This window comes from Vanellus vanellus (genome assembly GCF_965231255.1).
Source record: "Vanellus vanellus genome assembly, chromosome: 1".
NCBI lineage: Eukaryota > Metazoa > Chordata > Aves > Charadriiformes > Charadriidae > Vanellus > Vanellus vanellus.
In genome coordinates, this window is record NC_138905.1 from 123,880,104 (window position 1) to 123,906,055 (window position 25,952).

Consider the following 25,952-nt stretch of genomic DNA (forward strand, 5'->3'; position numbering starts at 1 on the left):
AGCGCGCCGCTGGCGTGACGCCACGTCATTGGCCCCGCCTCTCACCGTAGCCCCTCCCGCCCCCGCCGGCGGGATGGGCGCGGCCTGGAGCCAGCTCAGCTACCCGCTCCCTCAGTGCTGCCGCGGCGGCGTCTGCCCTGTGATGACGCCGAAGGCGGGCGACGGGGATGTCGGTGACGCCATCGGGGGGTGCCCGGCTCTGCACGGTGCGGACGGGCCGATCCCGGAGGGGCCGGGCCGGGCCGGGGACAGGCCATGGCTCCTGCCGCCGTGCAGCCGCCAGAGATCCAGTTCGCGCAGCGGTTGGCCGCCAACGAGAAGCGCATCCGGGACCGCGCCCTGAAGAAGCTGCGGGGGTACATCGGCGTCCGCACCCAGCGCCCGGCCGGTAGGGCCCGACACGACACGGCACGGCGGGGCGGCTCGGCACGGTCCGGCCCGGCGCCGCCCGGGGGCGGCGGGGCTGTAGCGGTGGGGACCGGGATGAGGCCGGTGGCCGCGGCCGGGGCCGGGGCAGTCAGCGGGGCGGGAGAAGCGGCGGCCCGGGCCGGCTGGCAGGCGGTGGGGAAGCACGTGTGGCGCGGAGCCGGCCCCGGCCCTCACCGCGGGGCCGCCGGCTGTGGCGTCTTTTGGTTTTGGTTTTTTTTTTTGTTGTTGTTCTTTTCTGGTTTTAGTTTTTTACTTTTACGCATATGTTCCGTCACAAGGCGCCAGCAGCCCTTAGCGGAGCGCAGGGCTTTTCGGATCCTCGCCCCGTCCGGTTTCCCCGCGGGCAGGCCGGGGCCCGGCGCCGGCTGAGGGGGCTGGAGGGCTCCGGGAGGGTCTGCATGGCCCTGGGGGGAACCCTGCTGGCGGCAGAGCGGCGCAGCTCACGTGCTCATTCCCAGGAAAAGCATGGAAAGGCACTGAGCTGACCCAGACTGAACCCACGCCGGCATATGGAGCATTGCCGTGGTTTAACCCCAGCCGGCAACTGGGACCACGCGGCAGCTTGCTCACCCCCAGTAGGGGAGGGAGAAGAGGGGGAAAGAAGGGGAAAGGAAAAATCTCACGGGTTGAGATAAAAGCAGTTTAATAGAACAGTAAAGGAAAAGGAATATAGCAATAATAATGGTAAAAGAACATACAGCACAAGTCACTCAAACCACCCAATGATCAATTGCCCATCCCCTCCCAAGCGGCGATCTCGGATCCCTGTCCCCTGGCCAACTCCAATTTATGTACTGAGCATGAGGTCTGTGGTATGGAATATTATTTTGGCCAGCTTGTCTTGTCTGTGCTTCCTCTCAGCTTCTATGGGAAGCTGAAAAAGTTCTTGACTAATGTAAATATCACTTAGCAACAACTAAACCAATATGTGTTATCGACATTATTCTCATACTAAATCCAAAACACAGCACTTACTAGAAAGAAAACTAACTCTGTCCCAGCTGAAACAAGGACAAGCATATAGTTTTATTTTCTGATGTGCTGTCTGGTGAGGTGGTGGCTGCCTGTTTCCATGACTGATATTCAGGAGCATTGGAGGGAATTGAGGAATGCTCAGGAGTGTTTCACCACTTGTGTAATTGCAGTCGATTCTCTGTTACCCATTCAGATTATCTGGGTTACCTGTTACCTCCACGTTCATGGTTTCAAAAGCTTTTTTTCCAACAAGGTTTATTATTGTACTTGGACCTGTGTACTGCCATCTTGGAACCAAGAGTCCAGTGCATGGGCACTTCAGTGGTGTTCCTGGAGACAGCTTGTGTCTCATAATGCCTGTCTGAAGCTGCCTGCACCTGAAGGTGCCTCCTGTGCACCCTGTCCTCATGGATGCAGGTTATAGGACACTTACAAGGTCAGTCATAGCATTGTGTGAATGCATGGATCCAGTTCAGTAAACCTTCCCGTTGGAGCAATGAGCACGGTGTGGAGATGTCCAAGAGATTCTGTGATGTTTCTGGACTGCTTTTTCTAGCACACTGTGTTGCAAGCTGGACACAACGCGGGAGGGAAACTGGTCATGAGCATTTGCAGAGCACTGTGTCTGACCTAGGAAACCTTCCCACAGCATTTGAGAAACTAGTACAGAGTTTTATGCATACGTATTCCTTTGGCTTTCAGGAAGCCAGCCTAGACCTGGCACCCCAAGAGCTAAACTGAAACTGGAATGCTGGTTCAACCTGAGTTAATTCCTTGAAAAGACACTGGGGAATAGATGTTGTTTCTTCCCTTTACCCGCTTCCCTTTCCAAGTAGTATTTGACCCATTAGCCACATTTGACAGTGGGAAGAGCACATAATAACAGCCTTACAGGGTCAGGTCAGAGAGCCAAATAGCTCATTATCCTGTTTCTGATGGTTGCCATAGGTCTAGGGGTTGCCTGGGGACTAGTAAGAGCAAGTGAGTGTACATTGTGTTCCTCCCTAGTACTTTCTGAGAACCTCCAGCTATTTTTAGCTCTGGAGACTTCCTAAGCTGGACATGGCTTTTCTGTGTTCAGTAGTGCTCTGTGCATCTCATCACAAAGTGCAGATTCATTTAAGTTTGTGGAAGTAGCCTGACAGATGGGCAGGAGTGCTCTAACAGAGGGAAAAGGTTGCAGGTTAAGCTAATGCCTTAAGATACTAGGAAACCACCGCAGGGAAATTGTCAGTTGGGAAGTCAACCTTTTGCATGTTAAATTCAGCCCACTATGAAATGTAAATGAGTAGGAAACAAGAGTGACTAATTTCCAGAGCTCTCAGATTTACTTACTGTTACATGCTAATCAAGCTAGTAATATTTAAACAAAGGTTAACTTCTTTGGACTCGAAAAGAATGTGTTACGTTCAGGAGAGACTTTTCTTTAAAGTTATTTATTAATTAGCATTCTTACATCCATCCAGCATTCTGAGAGAGATGAGGCTCATAGGTTAGATAACCCAGCTAGATACCCTAACTTGAACAGCTGAGAACATGCTAACTTTTGAAAATGGTGGTGGAGTTTGCCTGACGCTCACCTCAGTCACGTGTTTCATAGGTTGACAGGATGGCTCAGTGTGGTCTGTGCTAAGGCTGAATTACAGGTCATACTGGGGAAACTTCTTCAAAAAACTACAGCTTTTAATTTTCAACGAGAAGTTAAACTCTACAGAAGGCACAGAACTACTGAAGCTCTGAAGTCATCATGTGTGCAGGATGAATTTTGATGAGCACATTATTCCTTGGAAGTAGACCTTTTTTTTCTTATTAACTCATTCTTCTTAAAGTCCTTACCTTGAAAGAGAAGAAGAGCATGCTGTACTGGGCTGATAATAGGAAGGTATCTTTATGGAGACAATTGGTAAATGAATTGGTGAAAGAATAGCAAATAAAAGTAACTTTTAGTACAAGAGGAAAGATTGTGGAGTGGTTTTCCTATCTGACAGAGCTGCACTTACTTGGGCCCACATCTATAAAGGACTTATGTCATTTCCGCTGAAATGAGCCCATGTGGATGTGGTCCTTGGAGATGATCTAGAACAGGAAAAACGACAGCAATTTTAGTGATAGCAATGTCAAAACAGTATAACTCCCAAACAGAAATGCTAACAAGGCTTGCATTGGAGTAGCATGTCTTCAGTGAGTGGTTGTAACATTACTAATCCAAGCTTCCGCACTGTACATCTGTACAGAGTTACAATCCAAGCCCTGAAACCAAAATCTTTCTCCAGGTAGCTTTCAGGTAAAAGCCTTCAGTTTTGCATGGTGTGGTTGCTGATATAATAGATTAAGGTTTTAAAATACCTTGCTTGAATGGTTATTATTTGCCAGCTGTGGATGGTGATGGCAGGGCACCGAAAGTGGAAAACCCAACCTTGGAAGTTCTTTTTGAGTGACAAGGATGAGAAACTAGCTCTAAAAGATTTTGATCAGGGTCCTTTGTCAAATGGACAAGGGACTGCCTACGACACTTTAAAAAGCCCTCTGTGTATGAAAAGCAGCCCCATGGAAGTCTGTGTTCCCTAGACAAGGAAGAACACCTGAGCCATCTTTGTAGGTAGCAGCTGAGATCCCCTGGACATAAGCCCAGTGTTTGATTCCTCTGTAGAGTTAGTGCTGTGTGTGAGGTTAAGCCTGCTTCTTACTGCTACGTATATAGTGTTAAGATATATTATGAATTTTAATATTTCAATGAATATTAAATCAGTGAATCAAACTGTTTCATATTTAATCTTAATATTACTGACAAATCTTTAAGTTAAATTAATAATTAATGCTTAATATTACTAGACATATTGCTTCCTACATAGCATTTTTGTATACTTCTTTTGCTCAGCTCTACTTTTTTTTCTTTTTAACCAAGCATGACTATAGATGATTTAACTAACATGTTTACGATTTTTTTTCTGGGTGGAGAATGGTGCAGTAGTGATAACTGCTTTCAAACAATTTGGTCCCAGGAAGAGGTACTTAATTTAGACCTAGCACTGGGTCTCAGGCTTTTTGAGTGCAGTCTCCTGAAAATTTTTCAAAAGTGACAGTGATCTTTTTGGAGCAAATTTGAGTTTACTGAAGATGATTACCTTTTTAATGTGATTTTCCTTGAAATTACTTGAGAGTACTTAATAGGCTATAGTTTGAAAATAGCTGTAGGTAGGTTGTTGTAGCTACCTTGTAACAGTATGCCATTATAATTTTGCTTTCCGGAAATGTGTTTGATGTCATGAATAATCCAGTTTTTAAAACATTCTTGAACAACTATTACTGATTGTAAAATTTGATTTTCTGTGTAGTACTTCCCTTCTGTAATGTGTGATTTTTGACTAGAATGTGAATTTTTATACTGGCAATAGTGAAAATATTCTTTGCTGTTAAAATTCAGATGACACTGTACCTCAAGACTAACTGTAAGGAAAGTATTTTCATCATGGTTGCTCAGACTTTTTGATTATACGTTGTAAATAAATTTGTTGACTGCTAGATCATTATTCTATCAAAATAAGCCCCTAGTAAGGAAAAAAAAAAACTATTGGTAAAGTAAGGCTTTATTAAAAAAAAAGACAAAAAAAAAGAAACCAAACCCCAAGATCCTTGTCAGTTATGTTTGAGGATTTGCACATCACTTCTGTTGCAAAATTAGCCATGATGCCCTCATTAAAAATATCTCTCAGACTTGGTGCTAAAAATATGCCAGAGGGATTTATCAGAATTCATCTCATCTCATCTGTGATTTCTTTGAAATCTTTGTTTCTTTGGTACAAGATAGAAGCTTACTGTCATGGAATCACTGAACTATGCTAAGTTGCCTTCCAGTTAGCATGCTTACAGTAGGAAGCAAGGTTTGCTCAAGAGAATATAACAAAAACAAACAAGAAAGCAGGGAACAGAGGGAACTGCATGAAAATCTTTTGGTGGAAGATTTTTCGTTTTCATTCAGACTTCTTCTGTACCGTAGGTGGCTTCAGCCAGGAAGAACTGCTAAAAATATGGAAGGGCCTGTTCTATTGTATGTGGATGCAGGATAAACCTCTGCTACAGGTATAGTAACTGGTTTTATATTTGCTTGAGTGAGTGTCTTCTAAAATACGCTATAGGGACTTACAATTTAGAATAACAAAGATGACCTTAGTGAGTTTTGCTCACCTTTTTTTCCCCCTCTGCTGCTCACACGTGGCATGTGTAGAAGAGGTGACTGTAACTCAGTGATCCTCACCACATGAACAGAAGCCTATTTGGTATCATGTTTGGAGTCTCTCTCTGAGTGGCAGGTGTAGCTGTTTACCTTCCAAAACCAGAACTAAAATATATACTGTTATGAAGTGCATTGATTTGGTGGAACTAAAGCAGTAACAGCAGGTTGCCCTTAATTGCAACTACAATGTATCTGCAACCTTTAGTTAGCCTTGTTTCAAAGTTTCACCCTTCCTTTTCTTTTTAGTTCTGTGGCACTTCTACTACTAACTTTGTCTCTACTACTGACTTTTGTCAACTACTACTAGTTTGTCTCCCTACTACCAAATCTTTCCCTACTACCAAATCTTAGTAACCTCACTTAATCAATTTTCAAATCACTTGTCTGTTTTCATGAACAAGGTTTATCTCATATAGCAAAGGGAGATCCACCTATAATTAAGCTTTATGAAAACAGTACCCCTAAAGTTTTACATCATTTGTTAATTTAAATACAAGGGATTTTTCTCATCCTAATTTAATTTTGTCTGCTGTCAAAAAGATGATTTGCGTAGACATCTGGTGAAATAAACTGGGCTTGACACTCTTGAATCCTCTCTTATAACTGACCTAATCCCAATGGGAAGATAACTGCAGTACTAAAGCAGCTGTTAAGAGAATGTTTTAAATTTTGAGGGATGTTTCATGATATTCATACTTCTTGCTGTTTTCTGGTTGCGTGTTAAATGAGGAGACCAAGCTCTGAAACATGCTATACTAACTGTATTTATTTACTTTTAGGAGGAACTTGCAGACAATATCTCACAGCTTATCCATGTGATTCAGAATACAGAGGCTCGTAAGTACTATTTCATGATCTAATTCTTTGTAAGGTATTTTCATCTTTGGCGATCTTGAGGCCACTATCACAGTGCCAGAATAGAGGCAGCTGGATAGGGAGGGGTGCTGCTTTGTTTTTCGTTTTTGCTTTTTGTCCAACTGGTATGTGTGATTGCATTAAGGGAAGCATGAGATGCAGTTTGTTTCTGGCTGTTGCAGGGGAAGAGTTGTATGTCCAGTGTGATAAAGGTGAGATTTTACAAGGTGGGTAGCAAAGTAAACTTGTCCCCTTACTTTGCCATTCTGCCTAGACTTACTTGTTCTGTGTATTTTCTACTCAAAACCAACCTTGTTTCATGAGCTCTTAAGCACCCAGTTTTCAAAATGTGCTTGAAATAGAGTGCTCAGTTAATGCCAAAACTCGGATGGGTAGAAATGAGTGCAGAATGGCTATTTTGCTTTAACTTGTGTGTATATAACACAAAATGGATACAAAGCTGTCCCTGTAATTACACTTGTGTTTTAAGTAGCTGTGTGCCTTTTGTTGTGTTGTTCTGAAGTTTAATTGACTTGCGTCCTTGTACCCGTCTCAAGCATGTCTTCCCATAGCTCTGTCCCCATCACTAGGCAAATCCCTAGGGAATTGCATCCCTTTCTCACATTGAAGTGATTTCTTGAGATCCTTTTAGGTTAGCAAAATAAACCATTGTGCCAGACATGCAGATATTTTTTCTTACTCTCTTACAGGACACCTGTTCATTCAGACATTTTGGCAAACTATGAACCGTGAATGGAATGGAATAGACAATCTGCGTCTTGATAAGTATTATATGGTAATACTAACTCTCTTGTAGATCTTTTCTGCAAGAAAAGATGTGATGGTGGTGTGCTGGAAGGCAGCTTTGTCTCCACATGCATGTATATATATTGTAAGAGAAGACAAGTGACTATCTTCTTGATGCATTGCAAAGAGATACTTGCTTTAAAGGCTTTCACTCACCACTTCAAATCTAAAAGCCATTACAGTTTATGTCAGGCCGCAAGTGCTTTCTTGTTTGCCTTCCTTTATAACGTAGGGATGTTTCTCATTGATTTATATATGGAATATAAATACTGTCTCAGAGGATACTGCATCAACTTCAGTTATTTAGAAGATCAGACTGTTTAAAGATTACTTTATGTCTCTGTGTAAAATAGTTGTCACTAGAACCCCAACTTTCCACCACTGAAGTATCCACTGTAATACATTCAGCTATCAGAATTCTTTCTATAGGAAATACTATATCAAATCATTAGTAAAATCAGTGAGAGAAGATTCTTAAAAGGCCTACCTTTGTAAAGAACAAAATCATGGTTATCTTCTTTGAAATAAGTTAATTGCAGGCACATACACTGATGGTTTTTGTTTCTCAATATTAACAGAAACCAAGTGTTTCAGTAAGTGAAGTGTTTTCGGCCAGTTTGGGCCTATTTTACATATGGCTGTCTCTTAGTGCAAGTTTAAAGTAAATTAAATTATTGTTATCATCTGTCCTGTATTGTTGTCTCCAGTTTAAGCTGTGGGTTTTTTCAGATTTGGCAGTACTTAATGAAGAAATCAGGGTGATGGAGCAGGAGGAAGCTGTATAGTAGAAATGGTCGTGGATTTTTCAGGGCTTGGGATATGAAGGTGACCCTGCTCTGGCAGGGCGGTTCGACTAGATGATCTCCAGAGGTCCCTTCCAACCCTGACTATTCTGTGACTCTGTGAAAATAGTTTATTGTCTTTTGAGCTTCACAGCATCCTTCTGTTGCTTGACATGATAGACAAGTCTGTCAAAATGTTCAGATGAAGAAGCTTTCCACCTTGTTGTGCTATGAGGAGGTTTACTAAGAAGTCTATTCATATTACAGTCACAGTAAATCCCTTATCTGTTTTCATGAACAACATGTGTAACAAATTTTGTACTTTGCAGCTAATGCGTAGGATTTTGAGGCAATCCTTTGAAGTGCTGAAAAGAAATGAATGGGATGAAAGGTGAGCAGTTTTCTGAATGTAGTTGCATCATAAAGAAGTTGCCTGATTTACATTTATCAACTATATTTTCATTTAATAGATCGTTGTTCTCCATAGATGGTGCTGTCATGAAGTCTTAACATTAATTTGTTCTCCAGATCACTTACAATATGTAGTTTAGAAACAAAGTTAGGTGTTACACTTCTTTAAGTTAAATACACACTGCAATTGATTACATTTACATTCACCTAAGCCATTTAGTGCGTGTTTCACAGAAAGAGATTTGAGAAAGTAATTCATATGTGTTTATGCAAAACCTGAACATAGAAGCTTGTCGAATAGTATTCCAAGCAGTCGTGAAATCTGAGAGCTCTGGATTTTTAATGGAGTATGCTAGATCTGACTGATTTAGTCAGGAGAGCTATTAGTGGAATATCACTTGTGGAGAGGTTAGACAGGGAACCTGCATCCCAGAAAATACAGAAAAGGAATTTTTTTTGGTTGTGTTGTTTTTCTGCTTGGCTGTGGCTTTTTTTTTTGTTTGTTTTTATTTTACTGTGTTTAATCATGGTGACTTGTCTTTTGATAAGACAGAACTCCTTATTTGTAAACTGGCTTCCTGTTTGTTGTATACATAAGTGGTTTTGTTTGCAGTTCTTCCGTATTCTATCAAATGGCAAGTAATTGTGGTCATCTTGTTCTGCCTAGAGCTCTTGTGCCACTTCTAAGCTTGCTCTGTGTTTAAAATGATGAAGAGCTTTACATCTTCTAAGTAGGAGTGCTTGATAACCTAGTGTTGAGGTTATGCTTTCTCTCTCTTGCCTTCTGAAATGTGGAATGTGTATAGGCATGTTTTTGCAGAAATAGAAGGGAACGCCCCATCCCCTCTGTTCTACCTTAATTTTGCATTGGCTAAATACCCACAGGTTGAAGAGATGAAAATGCTCCTTGACAGGAACAGAAAGTGTGAGAGGAGGTTTGATAAAGCCGAAGCCCTTCTTCCACACACACAGTCCCATGTCAGAGGCATGGTCACCCAAACTGATTGCTGAGAAGTTTTCTTACAGCTTTGGCCTCCCTTTTTCCAGCTTCACTGGAGAGATGGTCTGGAGGCCCTTCACCCCCATAGGATGCAGTGTGGGAAGAGAAGATCATAGTTCCTTTCTTTGCAGAGTGAGGGAGCTCAAGAGCTGCCTTTCCCTCCTAGGTGGAGCCTAAAAACTGCCTAGCATGTCTTCCATTTCTCATTTCTGTTAAAACGCTTTTGAAGAAAGTACTACAGTAAAACTGAAATACTCTTTATGGGTTTAGAATGCTTTAAATTCTCTTTGGAACTGGAAACGTTTGTTCTGGGCAAAATTGCAGAACACTAGGGGAGAAAGTGTAGAATATACAAAGCTTCGCTTTCCTGAAAGGTGGCAAGGATAGGCCTCAGAAAAAGAAAAAAAAAAAAAAAAAAAAAGAAAAAAATGTCCCAAGTGCTGCTTAGATGCAGCAATGACCGCATGTCTCTTTGAGCCATGTCACTCCAGCAGTATTTGGTAGTAGTCCAGAAATCAGTAACTGAACAGAACCACAGTCCTACTTGTATACAGCTCATTCACATCTGGTTTGAGCTACTGAGATGATGATTTTTTTTTTTTTATGCCTAGTTTAGCCCTCAATCTGCTATTCAGTGTCATTGTTTTGCTCCAAGGGTCAGTGGATAGCATGCTTTAATGAAGGCAAAGTCTGCACAGTTGAAATGAGTTTGAAAAGGATCAGTATTAAATTTAATACTTGGGTGTGCACCAAAATGAAAATCATCTCATAAAATGGAAGGGTACAAGGTGTTGCCCATCAAGGATGGATGAATGTGACAGCTGTGTCTTCAGAGTGTCCTGCTCAAATCGCAGAATTGCTCCTACCCATCATCCCTATCAATCATATGGCATAATAAACTTCAGTCCAAATTAAGGTGTGAATTTTAAACCAGTGATTTTCACTGTAACAAACTGCATTAAGTGGATCGTCCAATGCTACAAAATCATCTAGACTGTAAAAAGTTCTGATTGTGGATGGATTCTTAAAAATTTTGTTTAAAGATCTGAAAATTGCTCATTGGATTTATTTCTTATGAGTGTTGAACAGCCCTCATAAAGAACGGGTAAACCTGCGAACAACTAGATTTTGTTTTCAAAGCAAATAGAATGTGCGCAATTAAATATTAATATCTTGTTGTTGTTTTTTTCCCTCTATTCTTTTTTTCAGTCTAATTGAACTATTCCTGCCGCTACTAATGAAAGAAGTTATGGACCCAAACAGCACTGCTCCCACTGGGATAAGGTTACATTTCATTGATATCTATCTGGATGAATTGGCTAAAGTTGGTGCAAAAGAGGTTAGAAAATACGTTGTATTTTTTTTACTGGTTAATGTTAACTGTGACATACAGCATTTTAGAATAAATATAATTTTTAGATTATGTATGTTTAACAGTTTTAAATGTAACATAGCAACATTAAGTAAGCATGAAGAAAATGACTTATTAAAAGTTATGATTTTACTTTTGTTCATGTCTTAGTGTAGACAGTGAGAATATAGTAGTTTCTGTCAAGTTCCTGAGTACTGGTATACTGCTCCAAATTGTGGTTGGAAATAGCGATAGAGAAGTTATACTATTCTCATTTGTTTGTTTAAACAGAAAGGATTTAACATCTTTTCCCTTGTGTGAACATGTTTGCAAGTCTTTGCTTTTGCAAAAACTGACATAAAGCCTGCTCTTGCCTGACTGTATAATCTACCTAAATAGAGGAGGAAAGTGAACTTTCAAAGTTGTCTATTATTTGTTTATTGTTGGCTTCAAACGTTGTTGCCTGTGCATTGAGCAATTCACCCTCTACATCCAGTTGTTCACTTTGTTGATGACATCTGTTTTTCCCTGCTGTATATTGCTGTTTCAGTTGCCCTTAATTTTGGTTGACGTTACCATGATGCAGAGTTTTTGCAGCAACTGAAAGCCTGTTAGTGCAGCTGTCGCTGCTGAACTTCTTCCAGGGTATTGCTCCTGTTACTCCACTAGGGCGAGCTGCCCGCTGCCCCACACTTCGTTACAGGCTTCTGCTCGTTTACCTCCTCTTGTTTCTGGCATCTGATATATCTCCTTGCAATAGACGAAGCTGTTAACAATTTCCCATGTGTATTCTTTGCAGTCAGTATTGAAAGCAATCCTGCCTGCAGCTTTTGTGGTTCTGAATTGTGGGGTGTGAGAGAAGATGTCTGCACAAGAGAATTGCCTGCACTTGGAGCCCAAATAATTTCTGCAGCTCCACAGTCACAAATCTGTGGTTAAGTCACTCACAGGAAGCATGGGGAATTAGTCCCCTAGACTATGTGAAATCAAAGTTGATGCTTATAAATTTAATTTAGGGAGGGATTTTTATCCTTAGTGCTACTGTAGCTGGCAGTGTTTTCGTCCAAGTGGTCCAGTTAAGAGAAACCCACATCTTATTCATGTCTGCTACAGACCTTCTTTGTGAAAGTGCACGTAATTATTTAAGCTTTTGTTGCTTCATGTTTTCATATCTAAAATAAGCAGCTTTGTTGTATTTCTTTACTCAGTAGATTAAAGCCTGTGAAGCAGTCAACATTTTCATAATGCTTCCAGGGAATATCTGGAAGTTAGTGGTAGCAAAGAGTCGCTGGATACTCCTGTCAGTTGGAATTAGGTAGTATACTGAAAGACATTGATTTATGTTCTTAAAGAAGATCCCCCTACACCGAATATCCAAGCAGTTTGAGTGTACGCATACAATATTTACTGTACTAATTATTTTTTTCTTCCTAATCATATAGCTTACAGCAGACCAGAATCTCAAGTTCATTGAGCCTTTCTGCAAAATTGCTGCCAAATCAAAGGAGTAAGTTTAATGAAAGGATAAATGGTTTTTTTTTTAGAATTAAGAAATTCTGCATATACCATTCCACATGGTAATAAATGGATTGAAGAGTCACAGTATAACTTCAGAGTGTAGAGAAAGAAGGATATTTTATTACCTATGTACACAGTCATTTGAAGATAACTTGTGTTTATCAAAGCTATAGATAGTCTTCATGGATTTATAAGAATTATATCAACATCTGTTGGTTGGTTTTGTCTTTTTTTTTTAACATGCATAGAACAGCTGAGCTGGTTAGATTCTTTGTTGTTGTAGTGTAATATAGAGCAGTATATAAAGACAGTGAAATTTAAGAGGGAACATTGGCAGGACGCTGTTTGGATTAAAGGACTTCTGCTTAGGAAGTAACAGGTTCACTTTCCTCATCTGGAGAGCTAGATGCTCTTCCATTTTCTTCTTTCTTACCCATTTTCCCCGTGTCCCTCAAATTTCCATTTTTTTAAGGGGAGGGGGGGGATGCAAATGATTCTGCCTTTCGACTCTCATCCCTGCTCTCTTGTAACACAGTCGATGTATGCTGCATGCTGTAGCCACTGGTATCTTTGAGCTCATTGTGGATCAGTCCCCCTATGCCATCGAGGACCTAATGAAAGAACTGGGTAGCAACAGTGATAAGGAGGATGCATCAGAAGAAGACAAACAGGGAAATGAAGAGGTGCCTAAAACTAAAGGTGAGGAGGAAGTTCTAAATAGCCTTGGTAGCACTTGCTAGGATTTGAAAATTTGTTTCTTAGAAACACATTTCTGCTCTGAACCAGTCAAACACATGTTCCAGGTGTTGTAAGGGTAATTGTGCTTAAACAAAGTGACTCCAAAAGAACATGTCACAAAAATCAGTAGTCTCAGTCTGGCTTTTGGCTCTCAGATGTCCATAACATTTTTGAAGAAGATGAGGTTTTAGCATTCTGTGGGAGTTTTAAATTAAAAAAAAAAAAAAAAAGAAAGAAAAAAAGCTGAGAGGGAAGGTTTTCAATCCAGATATACTCTTGTACAAAGGCAATTTTTTAAAAGGTGCTGAGATAATGCCACGGTTGTGTATTGCATACTGGTGACATAAAGTAGTTAAATCAGTCTAGGCTCACAAGATTGTATGCAGAAAAATGCACCTGATCTTCTATCTGTCAGAGTAGTGTGTGCTATCTCAGTTTTTACAAACTAAACATTAATATTCAGTCTTTTCTTTTTTTTTTTTATAATAAAAGACAGATGTTTGTCAAGAAAATCAGCTCAGAGCTCTGAAGAAAGAGAGGATATTAATGAAAATGCTGATGATGGTATCGGGACTGTTCTGCAGGTTTGTGGCTTACTTGCTCTGTTACTGATACTCCCCCTCTTTTCTTTTTTCTGGTCCCTTTCAAGAGGTATAGAAGTAAAAGATGTTAATCAGATAAACATGTTACAAAATTTTAATCTCCTGCTCTAATGTGAGGTGGTATTTATGTGATGCATACTCTGTGAGTAGTTTATAAGAAAACAAATCCATATAAGAAAATAATTCCATTCTGAATTCTTCTTTCCTCTTTCCCATGCCTTCTTTTTTCTGCTCCTCCCTTCCTGTTTCAAGAGTTCAAAAATGTATGGTAAAAGCCAAGTCACTGTGGGTGGTAAAGCAATCAGCATAAGTTTCATTGACAATAAGAGCAAAAGTAATGGATGATGGGATACATCGGAGAGAGAGTAAAATGTTGAGATTTGGGTTGTTTGTAGACCCACTTCCAGTGCAGTGTAGTGTCTTTGACAGATCCACCCATCAAACACACATGCAGGTAGATATGCTTCACGCATCTGTGGCTTTTAAGCAAGAATTAGGACATGACACACTTCAAATCTGGTATTTAGCTAAATATTTGCGGGGGTTTTGAAGATGATTGTCTTATCTCTTGAGTAAGAATTAAGGTTAGGAATGTTTGAGAAAGTGATATTGAGTTCAACAGTTCTGTTAATGAAGCAACCATCTGTGTGGCACGGTTGACACGCTGGAGGGAAGGGATGCCATCCAGAGGGACCTTGACAGGCTTGAGAGGTTAGCCTATGCCAACCTCATGAAGTTCAACAAGGCCAAGAGCAAGGTCCTGTACCTGGATCGGGGCAATCCCATGCACAAATACAGGCTGGTTGGAGGATGGATTGAGAGCAGCCCTGAGGAGAAGGACTTCAGGGTGTTGGTTGATGAGAAGCTTAATATGAGCCAGCGATGTGCACTTGCAACCCACAAAGCCAACCACATCCTGGGCTGTATCAGAAGAAGAGTGGCCAGCAGGTTGAGGGAGGTGATTCTCCCCCTCTACTTCACTCTCATGAGACCCCACCTGGAGTACTGTGTCCAGCTCTGAGGCCAACAACATAAGAAGGACATGGACCTGTTGGAGCAGGTCCAGAGGAGGGCCATGAAGATGATCAGAGGGCTGGAGCACCTCTCCTGTGAAGACAGGCTGAGAGAGTTGGGCTTGTTCAGCCTGGAGAAGAGAAGGATCCAGGGAGACCTTATAGCAGCCTTCCAATATCTGAAGGGGCCTACAAGAAAGCTAAGGAAGGACTTTTTACAAGGGCATATAGTGACAGGACAAGGAGTAATGGCTTTAAATTGGAAGAGAGTAGATTTAGATTAGATATCAGAAGAAATTTTTCACTGTGAGGGTGTTGAGACAGTGGAACAGGTTGCCCAGAGAGGTTGTGGATGACCCATCCCTGGAAGCGTTGAAGGCCAGGCTGGATGGGGCTTTGAGTAACCTCGTCTAGTGGGAGGTATCCCTGCCTATGGCAGGGGGGTTGGAACTTGATCTTCAATGTCCCTTCCAACCTAAACCATTCTATGATCTGTAGAAGTCAGTATACATGTGTGAAGGGGGTGTAAAATTCAACAGAGAAAAAAATACTTCGGGTTTAAAGGAAATGACTGTTTAAAGGATGTGTATGCTACTTGAATTGTTGATAACGAGTCACATCATACTTTCCTCCAACAGTTTGATTATAAGGCTGTTGCTGACAAACTCTTTGAATTGGCGAGCAAGAAAAATACGCCTTCCCTTAACAGAAAGCGTCTGTACAAGCTGGTCAAAAAGTGAGTTCTGTTGAAGTACACCTTGCATGTGCCACCTTGTCCTAAGCAACTTTTACTTTGCTTTCTCTCTGCCCTTGCTTGTCTTGGTGACAATGTCACGAGAGGAGGCTTGTCTCAGCCCTGCATAACATGCATAAGGTGCCTGAAGCCTGTGCTACCATTCCTCATTGCAACTAGCTGAGGTGTGTCTACACTGGGTGGATTTGTACTGCAGGATGTGACATTAGATGGTGTGTGATGCAAGTTACAGATATGGGAGAAGTATTAAATTGCTCTTTTCTCAATACTTTCAGTGATTTGGTTTGAGTTTTTGAATTTCTGAGGCAGATCTTTTCTGGGATAAGCTCTTTGTAAATTTCTGTGCAAAATATGTTGTTTCTATTTTGACAAAACCATAATAAGTATAGTGCTGCTAGTGTTGTTATTGGTACTAAACCAGTAATACTGTTTTGTTTTTCCTTCTCTCCCTTCCTCCCCACCTCCAGATTCCAGGACTTAGCAGAAGGTAAGGACTGAGCAGCATACAGAGATAGCAGTTTCTTTCAGTTAAAGGATATATAATGTTCCCGTATAATGTGTATTGCAAATCTTTTTTTTTTTTTTTTTTAATGTGTGTTTCAAGAATACTTTGGGGGGGGAGTTGTGGTTTGTTTTTTTTTTTTTTCAAATCATTAAGACATATTACATGTTTTTGGTGAGATGGCCAAATCCCCTTCAATATTTGAGCAACCCTGTATTTTATCCTTAAATAAAAGAGGATTTTTTTTACTTAAATAGGAATCACTCATGATTTTGTTTTGGATTGAGTCGGGAACAAGAAGTTGATTTTCTTTCTGTAGGAGTTACACTGTATATGAACAGCGTAACTGTTCACAGAAATAGAACTATTAGTTTTCAGATACCTTATCCTTCTTCCTCAACAGGAATCTTCCCCCAAGATTTTCCCGAAGACGTTTCTACAGATGAAGATGATGATGAATTCAGCAGGGGAAGGCGAAAGAAAAAAGCTGTCAAGCCTTGGGAGAAAGACAAGTTAGAAAAAGTAAAAGGTAAGGCAAGGTCAACCTTTGGAAGAGGACAATCTGCAGTCGCTTGTGTATCTTGGTGAAGTATCAGATACAAGATGTTCTGAAGAAGGCAAACCTGTTGTTTAGAATGTGCTGATTTGTATCATGTTGCTATGAAGTTTAAATGTGAAATTAAGGTCTCTGAAAATGGTGGGAATTTTGTTATGAATTTTGCAGCAAGTGTCACCACAAGAATTTCAGTCAAAAGCAGAACTGGAAGCAGTTGTTTGCATTGCTCCATTGAGCAGTTCCATTTACTGCAGGAAAACAGAAACATTTCAATCTCCTTAAAATAGGATGACTGTTAGAAATATAGGAATTTGGGGGTGTTTATGGAAAGGTGAAGAGAGTTACTGAGAACCAGGTGCAAGTATCAATCTCTGGCATCACGGCTTATATTGACATGGCATAAGCCCAATCATACCCCAAAATACCTCACCTAACTACTGAACCCCTGAGTTGCCCCTCTGATGGGCTTAACAGGTGGTCAATAACAGCTTTTTCTAGCAATATTGCTATACAAAACAGGGTTACCACAGGGAACGTCTTAGATGTTAGCTGTGAGAAGGCAAGATCAGCAAAATCTTAATTAGGCCAGGTGTCAGAGGAATGCAATGTCATGACCAGCCGTAAGAGTAAAACTGTTGTGCTGGCTGATAGCAGGAAAATGGTATACCTATTTTAAAAGAACGGAAAAAGAAAAAAATAGAATAGAATTCAGTTGTTGTAAGTACTGTTGTGTTTCACATCTGTGTTATATGGCATTCTTTTTGGGGTGGATTTAGAGGATGAAAAGGAGATGTCAAGTGCGAAGGAGGCATCAGTTTCCCAGAAGAAGAGGAAAAAAAGGAAGAGGGACAGCCCAAGTGCTGATTCTGGAACAGCTGATGGAAATTGTGGAGAGGGAATAGCTGAAACATCTGGATCTAATGTTTTTAGCCAGGGAAAGGTGCCAGAAAATAACAAGGAAAGGAAGAAAAAGAAATTGCTAGTAAATGAGGCAAATGAGACCACAAACGTAGCAACTGACACCAGAGAAAATCACAGCATCTCTGCACAGAACAGCCTGACAGACGCAGAACAGAGTAAGAAGAGTCAGCTGAAGAAAATGAATCCAAAAGTGCAAAATATTCCTGTAAAACCAGCATGTCGGAATGGACCAGTTAATGCCAGTGAAACAAAGGATGTCAGCCCATCTGTCACACCATTAACTCCAAAGGTTGTGAAAAAGAAACGGAAAGCAGGGGCTGTCTTGGTGAATGGGGATCGTCTTTTGCAACAAACTGGCATGAAATCCAACAAGGGGACCCTGTCAGGAGATGCAGGCTCTGAATCTGCGCCCTCAAGACAGGTCAAATTGAAGACAAAGACAAAGCTAATTGGTTTGGAAGGGATGAAAGTCTCCAGCCAGAAAGCAGCAACCTTGAAAAAGAAGAGACAAGTAAAAGAGGTGCTAAACTCTGTCGAAGCCAATGGAGTTCTGGAGACCGCATGCAAGAAAAGCAGGAAGGGGGTACGTATATCTCATTCTTTTCCTCTGCCTTTTTTTTCATGAACTGCCAGGCTCGTTTTCAAATTTGGCTTTAGCTTTCTGATTGTGGAGCTTCATGGGCAGGTTGTGTGCTGATGTCGTCATGCATTGTCACCAAAAAGAACTCAATTCCCCAGAAATCCACACCCACCACCATGGTTTTATGCCCTCCTGTGCAGCAACACTAAAGCCTGAGCCATCTATTCAGCTGAAGGACCTCATCTAGCTGAAACTTAGGTTGTTAGGATATGGGGTTGTCTTTTTTTCTTCTTTCTTTTTTTCGGTCCCTGGGTTAATTATTCTTTTGCATTGGGTCTCTAGATGAGTTTACAGCATGTTCACAAAGGGTGTATTTTGGCAAAAGGATGAGAATGGGAAGATGGAACATCCCTTTTTCAGCAGCAGCAGCACATGCTTAGTTTAATATAAGCTCCTTGTGAAATTGCCCACAGTAATTCCAATGGTGTCTTCTTTCGCTGGCTCACTTCTCTTAAATCTTAAACAAATTGTTAGTGCTGTATGGGGAAAGTATTTGGGGAAAGAATGAACAGAGAATATGACACTGTGACCTTCAATGTCATCAATGGCTGTATGATCACATTTATGAATGGTCCAGTTTCTTATAAAGACAATACTGTGGTTTTTTGCTAGGAAGGTCTGATTGTAGTCATCTTCAAAAATCTATGTCTTGCAATTTTGGAACAAGCTATTTTTTTCCCCTTTACCTCCCACCCCCGTTTTCTTCTTGGCAATAAATAGAATAGTGTTGATTTTGCTTAGCGATTTGAGAAACAGGAAGCATTTTGTACTATATAGTTTTGGGATTGTGGCTAAGAGAGAGGGTGCAGGGGTTCTTCCCTCTCCTGCCACTGAAATTCTTTTAACTGCTCATTTTCTGCTTTTTCTCCTGTTACCTAAATATTCATTTTTGCATACCTTGTCTTTCTTTCTCTGTAAAAGCTTAGTTTCTAAGAAAATATGATTATGCCACCCCCATCTCTCTTTGTAAAACTCTGCTCCAACTGATCAACAGGTTCAAAGATGTGCAATAGATTCAAGATGAAGTTCCTGCAAGCTTCAGGGAAATGAGTTGTTGGCGCAAATTAGCGTAGCCGCTGAAGGAAAGGCAGCAGCATGACACCAGCACTTGTCTGTTGGCTGGCTGACCAGTCAGCGCATGGGCTAGTGGGCCACTCTTCCCAAGTGTAATTCCAAAGAAACTATAGCATTTGCTATTTCTTGTCCAATCCAGGTAGCTGTGTGTACATGTGTGTGTTGAGCGGGAGGGGGGGAATGGAAACAAGGAGAGAAATTTGGGAGTCAAGTCAGGAGAATGAGAGTATTGGTATAAGAAAGAAGAGGGCAGGGTAAAGAAAAAAATGCACAAACGTGGAGGGAATTGGCTTGCTAATTTTGTTTTCATTGCTTGAAAAATAACATGTTGTTTTATTTCCTGGTTTTAATTATGTAATACTGGTCTTGTGCCCAGAAATCATGAGGGGTGTGTTTTGATTCTTGATTTCAAAGACAACACACACTTCCAAAGAATTACCTTCAATTATCGAGAGGAAGGAGGAGGGGGAGAAGGGGAAAAATCAGACAAGTTCAGCATTATTTCCCAGTTGTCTCCAGAATTCAGAAAGCTAAAAGACTTCTGCTTTTTTACTTTATTTAAAATAGAAATGATTGTCAAATCAAAAGGGACCATATCCCCTGGGCATTTTCCACAGCACAACTGCGAAATGCTTTTGGAATTTCACATCTGGAGGTTGCTGTGAAGCATAGCTGAACTTCCCCTCAACAGTAGCCCACAGATATCTGTGGCCCATAGACAACAGGTTGGAAAGCTCTGGAGTGGTGCACTTCATTAGCGGCGCTGCCACTACAGGTCCTGAGAATTGCCTTGTGCTGGAGAGGATTGCTTTAAATGACAATCCTCCATATGAATGTGAGGCAGCAAATTAGTAGAAATTCGCGATAGCTGGATTTCTGATAGTATAGACAAACTTCATACTCCACTTTTTTTTCTCCAGTATCCATCTTAGCCTAAAGCTGGGCTTGTTCATTAGTTGTGTTTCTTATGCATCCAGAGGTTCCACAGAAGAGATTTTGCTTAAGGGCAAAGAAAAAAAAAATCAGCACTTGTGTGCAGAAGAGCTGGGTCAATAGTAAGGCAGCCTCATGATCATGAAGAAAATATCTTTCTTTGCACTCTTACAAGCCAGGCAAATGCATTACAAGTTCTTCTTTCTTTCTTTTGCAATGGCCTTCCTAGTTCAGCACAGAGCCTGCTAAAACTTCTGTTTTCAGTCATCCTGACTGCAAAACTAACTCCTGAGAGTTAACCATGATGATTAGCTTATGTGAGTACCAACTAGCTGTCTCTCAGCTGTACCAATATTTACAGAAGCCACATGTGGTAAGCTCTGCACGCTGGTCACTGTACTAGGTATAGTTAACTACAGTATTTTTGTACTGAGAGCATTTTTTCCTTTCCCTCCTTTATAGGAAAGCAGCACTGCTCTATCACCATTAAAGAAAAAGAAAGCAAAACCAGGAAGTGATTTTGTAAAATTTGAAAAAAATGTACCAAAGGCAGTATTCTTCAGGAAAGCCAGAAGCACCATCTCTTCCACCAGGGCATCCATGCAGGTAATGTGATCTCACAGACAGCAGCCAAGTCTGGGAACGGGTCTCTTCCCAAGCTACCTGCCCTGGCAAAGGACGTGACCTCTCTCATGCTGTCTTTTCCACTCTGCATTAGTTTCCTAAAACAGGCAGATAAAACTGGAAATGCTGTTGCATTTCCTTGTAGACAGAGTCACGCATGGCTCCAGAGTTTCAGAAAATGAGTCGTAGGCATCTTTAAAATATCTTCTTCTCCCCTGCTTTCAGAAATACCTTCTTGTTGAAAGGACAAAAGAAATCAAAAGCATAAGCTGACTTTCAGACTTGCTAAGGGACTTTGAGCCTCCATTTCTTCCCACTTGTGGAGGCTGGCAAGAGTACAGGGCTTCAAAAGACTCCCCTCTTTTCTAAAACTTTTTAACATATAATATCTTTTCAAGCCCTCTTTGGACTTTGAGGCCTGAGCGCAGTGGGGCCAGTGTATTTAATACACAAATGTCTTCTTGTTTGTTTTTGAATTACGTAATGATGTTAAGGAAAATACGTGATTTCTCTACAAATGGAATGTGTTTGCTTTTGGCTAGAAAAACAGTGCTGTCTTCGCAGGGGTCACTGCTAGAAGATTGTGGGGGTTCTAAATCAAATGAAGGAAGTAGGCTGCTTTGCATTGGTTTTGATGGGATGCAGGTAAAAGAACTTGTAGCATGGACCCAGAAATCTTATTTTATATCATGTCTTTATTTTACTTTATAGCTGAACAAGCTGCAGTCGACCAGCTCAAAAAAAGTCACGTTTGGCTTGAATAAAAACATGACTGCTGGTGAGTCTAAATATGTCTGTGTGTCTCCACAGTCTTTCTTGTCGCCGAGGAAGGGGGAAGCTGTATGCACTGATACACACCTATACTCTTCACCTCTCTGAAACAGGATGATTCTGATCCTTTTTTGTCTCAGTGTTTGTATATAATTTATAAACCATCCTCAAGTTCCTGTCCAGAGGAGATGATAAAGTTTAGGACATTTGTCCCAAGAGCTAGACTTGCATGTTTCCAGGGCGCTGCATTACTGACTTGCAGAAGGAGCCTTATGGATAGAAAACAGTGCAGCAGAGCGACAGACTCTCCTTCCTGAGCTGCCTGTTCTGTAGGGCACCTCTTAGGGAAATAAATGCACTTCACAGTCTTCATTGCTCACTTTTGTTTCCCAGGACAAAGGTGCTGATGAGTTCAGGCTGTTTAATAGCAAAGTTTCAGTTTCAGCTTGGCTGCCTGTGGTTTATTAATGGTAATGAGTAGATAAACGTCAGTTCTTTTCTGGATCCCACTTGTAAGCAGACAGTGTTTTCCCTGTTAAATAAATGTCTCACTCCATAGCATAAAAGTTTATTCCATGTATTCATTTTTGCCTTTTTTTTTTTTTAACTCTCTGAGGCGTGCTATAGGCCAAGTTCAAATGGACAATAGTGGGTTTAGTTATGTATCTTTATCTTAACGTAGCACAGCTGCACAAAGAGAAAAAAATGCCTACCCGCCAGCAGAAGGGATAACAAATAGTCTCTAGAGCAATGCTGTTTTAACAGTCAGAGTAGACCCACTTCTTACCCATCGTCATCTTTTAAACTAAAGTGTGGTGATCTTCAGGATAGCTGGAATATTTGTTTCTGAGAAGTAAGCCCAGAGTCTCTGGTTGCCTGTTAAAACATGAGGAATGGTTCACAGCCCCTCTGTGCAACAGAACCCATTCTCAAAGTGACTCTGCTAAGGGATGTGCTTTTCCACCATCTCTCCTTTTTTTCTGCAGTCTTAGGCTTCTGATCCTTAGTGATGGACTTAGAGATCTAGGGCAGACTTGCGGGGTTGGGCAATTCCACAATTGATTGAGAAGCCCAGTTATTCCAGCAGTTATATTTCTTTTAACTTGTTTGCTTGGTTTTCAACAGAGTTTAAGAAGACTGACAAAAGTATATTAGTGAGCCCAGAAGGACCTTCCCGTGTGGCTTTTAATCCTGCACAGAAACCCCGTCATGGGGTGCTAAAGTCACCCACAGGTACCCCAGCAGGAGAGCCTCAAATGAAGAAACCATCTACTATATCAGCTAAGAAGAGACCAACTGCTATGGACTTCTTTTAAACCAACAGATGTGGCCTACTTTTGTACAGGACATTTTGCTAACCTAGAATGTTCTCTGGAGGTATTTTGAACTTCATTATTTTTTTAAGTTAATACGAATTGTATATACAAAATTCTGGTTGTGACCTGGGTCATTGCAATTTTGACACCACTTCAGCTGTATCTTGAAATACCTGTTTTGTATATTTACAGAAAAGAAACAAAATCTGATCTCTGCTCAGGTTTGGTCTACAAAAAGTATGGTCTCCGCCCATGTCATTCCAGAGAGACTTGTTCATTTAATTAAGGAATGTTCAGGGTTTGATTGTTCCGGTGATTTATTTTTTTTTTGAGCCAGTTAAAGAGAACTTGCACTTCATGTTATTAAACTGTTTTTCATTGGACAGGGCTTAAAATGGAAAAACACAATGTAGATTTTAAACCTCCTAGTTGTTAGTGTATTTTAAAATTTTACCCCGTCATTTTTCATGTGTCACCCTTGGCATCCTGTTAATCCTTCTTCTGGAAATAATGATTACCTCGTGTCCCTGTTTAATAACAGCTGGACTTGGGTAAGCAAGCTTTCCCTGGGATAAGAAATGCCTAGCTGCTCAAGTGGTCACTGTTGCAAATAAACCTTCACAGCTGGTTGCCTGCTGAGTTGGGAACAGTCACCACATTATTTTCAGTAACACAAGTGCCAAAGCTGGCTTACGCTTGTCATGTCGTAAGCTGGCTTCTTCTATTTACTGTAAGTGAAATAATGCTCTTGCACAGGAGAAATCTTTGATATTTGCATGTCTTCCCCCCACCCCCGCTGCTGTCTTTCCTGAAGGTCTGACAAGACGCCTCGTTTTCTACTTTAGCAGCTGGTGTCACCACATTTTACGAGAACTCAGATATCATTCAGTGAATGAACCTCTGATTGTCCTGAAGAGAGCTCAGTCGGTGTAGTGCATCTTTGGTTAGGACACACGTCTCTCTCTAAAAGCTTTGGTGCCTCTCAAGACAGGGTAAAACTTTACAGCCCAGACAGCTTGGTTTTGGTTTTGATGTAGAACCAGAAGAATTCTTTCTGCAGCATTTCCTTGCGTTAAGTTTTTACTTGGATATTTTGTTGCTACTGTGCATGTTTTGTTTCTTCTTTGCTTCTTTAGTAAAGAATGCGGTGTACTTCTGTGAGAGACCATTAATGTATTCTGAGGGGGAACTGTGAGGAAGGGGAGAGCAAATGAAAATAAAAACATTTTTTATACGGTTGGAAGATGTTAAATCTTTCTTTGAGAGTTTTTGCTTATGTGAATAAGGCAGAGCCTTTGCAGCAGAACTCTACATTAGAGCTCAGCTTCAAAGCACAACCTGGTGCCAAAGCAAAGCTACTCATGAAGCTTCCCACCGGTTACTTCTGTGATCCCATAATAGAGAAGGTAGGTCTGCTTCCTTACCTTGTCTTATGATAACTGGTGAACAGTTGGCTACTTCAGCCAGCAAAATTAAATTTTGTGACAAAATGTATTTGCATACTTCAGTACTACTTTTTACCAGTCTTTGATGCTGACCTCTGCCAGATCGCTCCCTGTAAGCAACCGGAGTGAAACTGCTCTTTCATGACTCATCTGGAATTTCTTCAAAATACTGGTGTACTTGTAGATTGCTGGTTGCTCTCAGTTGCTCAGTTCTTATCCGTGCCAGTTCTTGCACTGAGTTTGTGACAGTCCATGGTTTGTGGTACTGCCAGAAGGTCATTTTGCTCATCTGTTCTCATTTAAAATAAAGGACTGAATTTTATTTGGTTTTGTTTTAATTTGTATTCATTTGATCAGTAAAGAACTCTGGAGAATACATCTGATACTTGCTGTTTGAGCAATTGTTCATTTATTTTTTTTTTATAAAAAATCTCATTGTATATTAGCATAATGCATTTTTTTGACAAGACAATGGTAATTAGGATTTAACAAAGGCTGTTCAATATGTTGTACTGTTTATCTTGTACTGTGGGTAAGAAGTTCTTGTGGAATACGCATCAAAGCATTTGTATGTGCATGGTTGTTAATGCATTAAGTTGAAGATGCCATATTCCTCCAAGGATATAGATGCAAACAATCAGTAGGTGGATCTGGTGTGCACAGAAAAATAGAGGATCGGAATGCATTGAGGTTTGGCTTTGTTTGGTTTTGTTTTTAATACATATAACCTGTTATAGAAATGTATTTAAATGGTTGTATTTAAATCTTTTTCTATTGGCTGTGGATCCATTGAACCTGTTGCTTGTCCAAATATTTTGTTGTCCACAGCGCTAAATGGAGAGGGCACAAATGGCAGCCATTTTTTTTATCAAAAAATTTTAGTGGTGTGATTGCTTGTTGGGATTCATGCATAATCCGTCTGTGCCATGAAACTGGTGGAATGTTTTGTAAATGTATGTATGTCATGTGTATTGTCTTCAGTGGTGTCTGGAATTTCATTCAGGACAACTTTACAAACAAAAGCCAAACACTGTCAATGCAGTTTAATTGGCATTGTTGGGTTAAATTGAATACATTACCCGAAATGTTTGGATAGTGACAATTCCAATAAATGTTGAACACAAAAAAAATGAGAGATAAATGTGACATCTGGGCTATCCACTGCACAGATACAGTGGTACTGTACGGAGAGATGTATCAATAGGAACAGAGAAAAGAAAAAATGATCCAACCTGTTTGATATCGCTCCATAGGTTTTTTCACAGTGTTATTCGAGCTCTGCAGCTGCCAGTCATGCTGTGAGTCAAAGTAAGTTAATGTGGCATACCTTTTAAAAGACAGTATTTTGTAATGATTGTCTCTACATTTTTGTTATGAATCTGATCAACTTTGTACTTCTCAAGCTCTAATAGTTTATAATTCTTTATAGCTTCAAGAGAACTCAAAAGCACAAAATTAATTCAGCAAGGTAAAAAGTTGAAATTATATTTAAATTATGTGGTATACGAGATTTTTTATAGCCTATCAAAGCTATGTGACTTGGAAAGCATCAAATGCCTTTTTTGTCATTTATTTCCTGTGCTTAGACTTAATCACAGGTAGAAAATAAAAATCCGTCTGTCATTTTATGTACCTCTGCAACAGCATTGTTAATACAAATACAGTGTCTAAGCATTACATCATTTAGTCTAGCCCAATAAA

General features: G+C 40.6%; 1 protein-coding gene across 1 annotated transcript; it reads left to right on the forward strand.

The window, feature by feature from the left end:
* Positions 1 to 240: 240 nt before the first annotated feature.
* On the forward strand, positions 241 to 24,044 carry RRP1B (ribosomal RNA processing 1B). The gene is made up of 16 exons (XM_082481440.1): positions 241 to 388; positions 5,402 to 5,484; positions 6,418 to 6,475; positions 7,204 to 7,289; positions 8,412 to 8,473; positions 10,703 to 10,832; positions 12,287 to 12,351; positions 12,898 to 13,061; positions 13,593 to 13,684; positions 15,354 to 15,451; positions 15,937 to 15,956; positions 16,375 to 16,500; positions 17,304 to 18,031; positions 20,558 to 20,701; positions 21,431 to 21,497; positions 22,616 to 24,044. The coding sequence occupies exons 1-16, from the start codon at positions 256 to 258 to the stop codon at positions 22,804 to 22,806; spliced, it is 2,247 nt and encodes a 748-aa protein (XP_082337566.1). The 5' UTR covers positions 241 to 255; the 3' UTR covers positions 22,807 to 24,044.
* The last annotated feature ends 1,908 nt before the right edge of the window (positions 24,045 to 25,952 follow it).